This window comes from Manis pentadactyla, chromosome 8 (assembly GCF_030020395.1).
Source record: "Manis pentadactyla isolate mManPen7 chromosome 8, mManPen7.hap1, whole genome shotgun sequence".
NCBI lineage: Eukaryota > Metazoa > Chordata > Mammalia > Pholidota > Manidae > Manis > Manis pentadactyla.
In genome coordinates, this window is record NC_080026.1 from 53,883,563 (window position 1) to 53,889,562 (window position 6,000).

A 6,000-nucleotide genomic window follows, 5' to 3' on the forward strand; every position below is an offset into this window, starting at 1 on the left:
GGATTGGTACTGGGGGTAGGAAAGAGCTGTTCCCCGCCTCCTGGCTGCTGTGCCTGTCTCCACTGCCTGAGCCAGTGGGCCGGGCACACAGGTATAAGTTTTTGTCCCAGAGTAGCCAGATATGGATCCCTGCTTTCCACAAGCAGCCGGAATCCCAGTCTCCCCAGGAACTCTGCCTGTATTAACTTTCCAACCCGGTAGTCATGCGAGTCTCATGAAACACCGTGAAATGTAGGTTTGTGCTCCCAGTGCAGATCTCCGGAGCTAGGTATTCAGCAGTCCCAAGCCTTCCACTCCCTCCCTGCTCTGTTTGTCTTCCTCCCATTGGTGAGCTGGGGTGGGGAAGGGGCTCAGGTCCTGCGGAGCCGCAGCTCTGGTACATTACCCCGTTTGCTGAGGTCTACTCTTCTCTCCAGGTGTGTGAAGTCTGACGCAACCTCTTTCCTGTTGCTCTCTCAGGATTAGTTGTGCCAATTAAATTTTCTAATTGTATCCAATTTTAGGAGGAAGCCTCTGTCTCTCCTCTCACACCACCATCTTTAATCCCATCTGTAGAAGGTATACTTTTTCCACCTGTGAAATTGACAAAGATTTTTTTAAACTAATACTTGGTGCTGACAAAGATGAAGTGAGAGAAGCACCATCGCTGTATCCTGGTTGGAGTATAAAGTCATGCAGTCTTTATTTCTGGAAAGCAGTTTTTGGCACATTCATTGATAGTTTTAGAATGCTGCACCTTTTGGCCTAGTAATCTCATTACTGGTGAGATGGTTAAAATGTGGCTAAGGGTCTGCATTGAATTGTTACTCCTTGTCATGAAAATTTGGGAAGACCCTTAAATGTTCAATAGTTTATACAAGAATCAATAATTGTACATAATTTCTAAATTTTCTATGCTGAGCCTATGTTAGTTTTTTAAAATTTAGGCTTTTAAGATAAAAAATAGTAGGTTGTCTATTCAGGGAGCAGAATAGTCTAGCTTGTCTGGACCACAGGTTGTTTAAGGAAGTAATGGGAGATAAGGCAGGAATTATAGCATGGGAGCTCCAACAGAGTAACTGGATGCAGTGAAAGAGTCTAAGGACACCAGAGGGCTGACTGCAAGTATAAATATGGGGTCAGATGCTTTTGGTGCACAGGGGGAGAAGCTTTAGTGCTGTTTTAGGTCCATTAAGTGGAGATGTCATCTGTACATCATGAGGATGTGGTCAGGTCTGGAGCCCAGGAATTCAGGCAGGACTAATCATTCATTTATTCACTCATGCATTGCTCACTCATTCAGGGTAAGCATTTACTATATGCCAAGGGCTGAGTGGGTCCTGCAGATGCAAAGAGAAAGAGGCTTCCATTCTTGTGGGATGAACTTGTAGAGGTTGTTGGAAGTGGAGATGACCAAAGGGAGAGAATGAGGAAGGGGAAAGGGAGGAACTAGAGTGCCCCCTTGTCACTCCCAAGGACTCTGTGATGAGACAGGCTCGAGTCAGCTTGTCAGGCAGATAGGGAATGGGTGTGCCTGGGACATAGTGGGATGGCCTGGGGATATGGTTCTGGGTTGACAGAAGGCACCATCAGGGAGGAGGGAGCCTGCAGTGCAATGTCCATTGTCCAAAGGGGCAAATGTGTCTTGGATCCAGTTCCAGAGGCTGTCATTCCCCAGAGTTACTGGTGTGATGGGGATATTAGCAGCTTTGGGAGGTCCAGATGATCCTCAAAGTCAGGTGGGGATCTGTGCCTCTGCCCTGGATTTTTCTGTTCAGACAGAGCTGGATTCTAGCCAACAGGTGGAGTGCAGGGAACTGGGTCCAGTCTTCACAAGGTTTGGCAGGAATTAGGCTGCATCAGATGTTACTTGAAGCCCAAAGAAATGAAGGTTAGAGACATGGTGATACATTGAGGCAGCAGGATTTGAATTCTCCCTCTAGAAGTTTAACAGTAAATAAGTGAAAAGAGAAGCAGCTTCAGCAAGCTGTGACACCAGAGAAAGGTAGTTTGAGCTTATTTTTTATGATAGAAGAGTCCTTGTTCATATTTGTGGATAAACTAAAGAGAATCAATAGAGATGGGTGGCTGGGATGAGGGGAAAGAGAGGAGATATTTGTGGAAAAAAAGTTATTGGAGAAGGGAGGAAAGGGTAGTCTCAAAGGTGCAAGTGAAGTTTGGCAAATAGGGATGCTCCATTGTGGTAAGCTAAACAATATATTTGTTAATGTAATACACTGATTTGGTTATGGGAAAAATATTGCACCACCAGAGAAAGTTTGGAAAAGGGAAACATATTAAAAATATTAAAACAATAGTTATTAATATTCTTCTACATTTCCTTCCTAGTAACAGTATCATCAAGTTTTTACATAGTTCTAATCATAGAGTACATACATTCTTTACATCTTGCATTTTTCACTTACCACTACAGCACAGGTATTTTCTCGGTTGCTACATAGTCTTCATAATTACTGAAGTAATATTCCATCAAGTAGTACAGTAATTTTTTTCACTAGTCACCTTTTACATTTAAGTTGTTTAAAAAGTGAGTAATATAAGTAAGACTAATAAATATATTCATGTATATACATATTTGAGATTATCTCCTTAGGCTAGAGTCCCAGAAGTTGTATGAAAGGTCAAAGAATATGAGCATAATTTTCATGGCTCTCATTATCTTTTAATGTGTACTTGCCTCTAAATTGCTGGTTCTCAACCTCATGATCACTAAAGTCCCTTTTTCCCTCAAGTTCTTTACTTTCCCAACTTGGGAAGTCCATGGGTCCATGGTCATCCGACCTCCCAGAGTTCTCCCAGCTGGTGATCTCCAGCACAGCATCTGGCTGTTCATGTCCCTAGTCAGGGGGCTTGGGAGAGCCAGCGGGGTGCAGAATTTAAGTCACTCCAGTTGCCATGCTGTGCAGACACCGTTTACCCCTTTATCATAAATAACTTGCCAACACTTCTCACCTACTAACTTCATCCTCCTACTGACATGCTCCCTGGCACTGAAATGAGGCAGAAGAGGACTCCTGGTGAGGGTCACCTTCCCTCTGGGCTGGGGCCACACTTCTTGGTGAAGCTCAGCTCAGAAGCCTCCTGCTCATCCCTGCTGTGCATACCTTAGGGTGTTGGCTCCACTTCAGAGGCAGCCCCATGGGTGAAGAAAACACAGATAAAGGCAAGGGTTGATAAGGTGGCCATAAATTTAAAAAGTAAATTTTCTGGCATTATCAGTTATCACTCTTTTTCAAATATGCGTGTGGAGTGGATATTCCAGTTTTTGGTATGTGTGTGTTTGAAGGCCTTTTAAAGAACCGTGCAATCCTTTACACCCTAACATGCTGTGTTTGGCATTAAAAAGCTGTCAGGGCTGACTTATAACTTGGAAGGGGTATGAGTGGAGGGGCAGGCAAGTATGGGCTGGTTTATCTGGGACGGCAGAGTCTGACTCCCTCTGGACTGGTGATCCCTCAGAGAGAGCTCTGCTCATCAGAGCCGGCAGTGTCACAAATGCACATTGTAAGCCACAAGGAGTCTCAGAAAGGAAGGGAAAGTGACTGCATAAAAACTTACTACTGCTTTCAGCAAAGCAACCCATCCTTAGCTATAAAGAACACACTATGGTGTGAGTTTATAGAAATGAGTATCCTGAAATATTCCTCTAAAAGATACGCTGTATTATTCTTACACTGATCTCTTGGCAATTCAGAGGAAAAGAGAGGGTGGAAGAGATGAACACATAGCTTAGGGCTCTTGCTGACGTGTGGACTGTATTGTCTGTTCCTGCAGATGTAGGCAAGGACCAGTCCTGCACAGAGAACTGTACCTGCTCCTCCTGCTTGCTCCAGGCCCCCACCATAAGTGACTTGCTCAATGATCAGGACTTACTAGATGTGATCAAGATAAAGCTGGATCCATGTCACCCAACAGTAAAAAACTGGAGGAATTTTGCAAGCAAGTGGGGCATGCCCTATGACGAACTGTGTTTCCTGGAGCAGAGGCCCCAGAGCCCCACCTTGGAGTTCTTGCTCCGGAACAACCAGAGGACAGTGGGTCAGCTGATGGAGCTCTGCAGGCTATACCACCGGGCTGACGTGGAGAAGGTCCTGCGCAGGTGGGTGGAGGAGGAGTGGCCCAAGCGGGGGCGTGGAGACCACCCCAGGAACTTCTAGCCCTCAGCTTCTTCCCGTTGGCCTCCTAGGACCTTGAAGCAACCACAGGTGAAGGAGGAATGTGAATCTGTTCTCTTTTAAAAGTTTAGGATAAGAACAGGGAAGAGCAGACTTTCGTTTTTCCCAAAGCTGGTGGTTTTCTGGAGGGATTTTGTTTTGGTGGTGGATTTTTCTGTGTCTAGTATTGCACATCTGTTTCAACTTAATATTTGCGTCTGGAATTGGGAAAAATATTTTGTAGACTCATAGAGAGACCAGGACAAAAGCCTACAATCAGAATGGATTCATGCCTTGATGAAAATAAAATTATCCTTTCTCTTAAATACTGCTGAAGACTGAAATAGGGACTAAGATTATTGATGGCCTCAAGGAATCCTCATGCACAGGGTTGTTGATGGTCAACGGCACTCCCACAGCACAGAAGAAGCAACCTGGAGAAGCCACCCCTTTTGATCTGTGTGCTCATTTTTTTGTCCTAAAGTACTTAGTCATTAAAAAAGCTGTTGATATTATGTGGTAATACCCTTCTGAACATATGTGTTGTCTTTCTTATTCAAATACTTTTATAATATGTGCACTATTGAAATGTCATTTGCTCAAGTATTTTTGAAAGAAATATTAAAAACCTGATGATTATTGGGAGGGCAGAGTCAAACAGCTTTTGAGCAGGGTCCTAAGGACCACGGGAAATGTGTTTGGCAAAGAATACACAAAATGCCCCTTTGTTACCCATGAGTTTTTAAAAATCAGTTTAATATTTACTTTCACATCTTTTATGTAAGCTGAGTGTTTCACCCCCGAGATGAAGCTCAGTTAAGAAACGGACAAAAGTCACCTGGGCCATAGGTGAAATGTAAGCACCTCTACCAACTACCATCCCAGCTGAAAATGACTCATTAACACTATACAGCAGCAGAGTCGATGGGGGATTCCTTAGTGGTGATTCTGGGAGGGAAGGTACAGGTTAAAAACTAAGTTTTGAAAGATTTTAAACCAAATGAAAAATGAGGTCCAAAGAATATCTAGTGTTCTATTTGATGGTTTGGGGGAGGAGGAGTTTAGGAGCTATGAGAGGCTATTAGATCAGATTTTCTATGTTTGGGGGTTTGGGGGAGAGGGAGCAAAGCTTGGTTTGCTTGATAATTTTACAAAAGCTATTTGGTTTTGGCTGTGGGTTTAGAAAAGCAAGGGACTTCATTCCAATTGGGGAGATTCTGTGTAAGTCCCTGATAAAATAAGCAAAACTGATGAATAACATGATGAGAGTACAAGAAAGATTAGGATTCACTCAAAAGAAAGTTATTTCCTCAACCACCACCATTTTTTTCCAGTAATGGTTACAGCTGTTTGTATTAGATTGCTAATGTATAAAGTCAGTTTCACTATCCAATGTAAACTCTGAAGTAGCAAAATCTCCTATGGAGTCTTACCTTATAACTTCTGATTCTGGGTTAATCAGTCCCAACTTATCTTCCCTTGTCAGGTTTCTCATATAAAAGATGCACTTAAAGTAATAAAAGCCAGTAATAAACTGTAAAGATTTTTAAAAATATATTCTTTTGTAAACTGATGTCCATTGAGGTGGTTGTTCAGTTTTTATTGTCAGCCATATTCCAGGCACTCTACAGAACTTGTAAGGGGGCTCTAACCATCTAGGTGTTTGATCTTACGTACCATGTTCTCATTAAGTTACATGTTATATTCTTGTATGTGAGCCCAGAATTTACTGTGGGAAAATACAGATGACCTTTTGACATTTGCTATTGACATGTTACGAAAATGGAACCAAGAGGGTCGTGATTAGTTTGCGTGGTATTAGACCCCCAGCAGTCAGTTGGTCATC

General features: G+C 43.0%; 1 protein-coding gene across 2 annotated transcripts in view; it reads left to right on the forward strand.

Annotated features, from left to right (window-relative positions):
• The window catches only part of EDARADD (EDAR associated via death domain), a 65,530-nt gene extending 59,803 nt beyond the window's left edge, over positions 1-5,727 (forward strand). For both annotated transcript variants that reach the window (XM_036919318.2, XM_036919320.2), the window contains one exon: positions 3,775-5,727. In XM_036919318.2, the coding sequence (XP_036775213.2) occupies positions 3,775-4,157 (383 nt within the window). In that variant the 3' untranslated portion in view covers positions 4,158-5,727. The remainder of the gene's footprint in view (positions 1-3,774) is intronic.
• Positions 5,728-6,000: the final 273 nt, after the last annotated feature.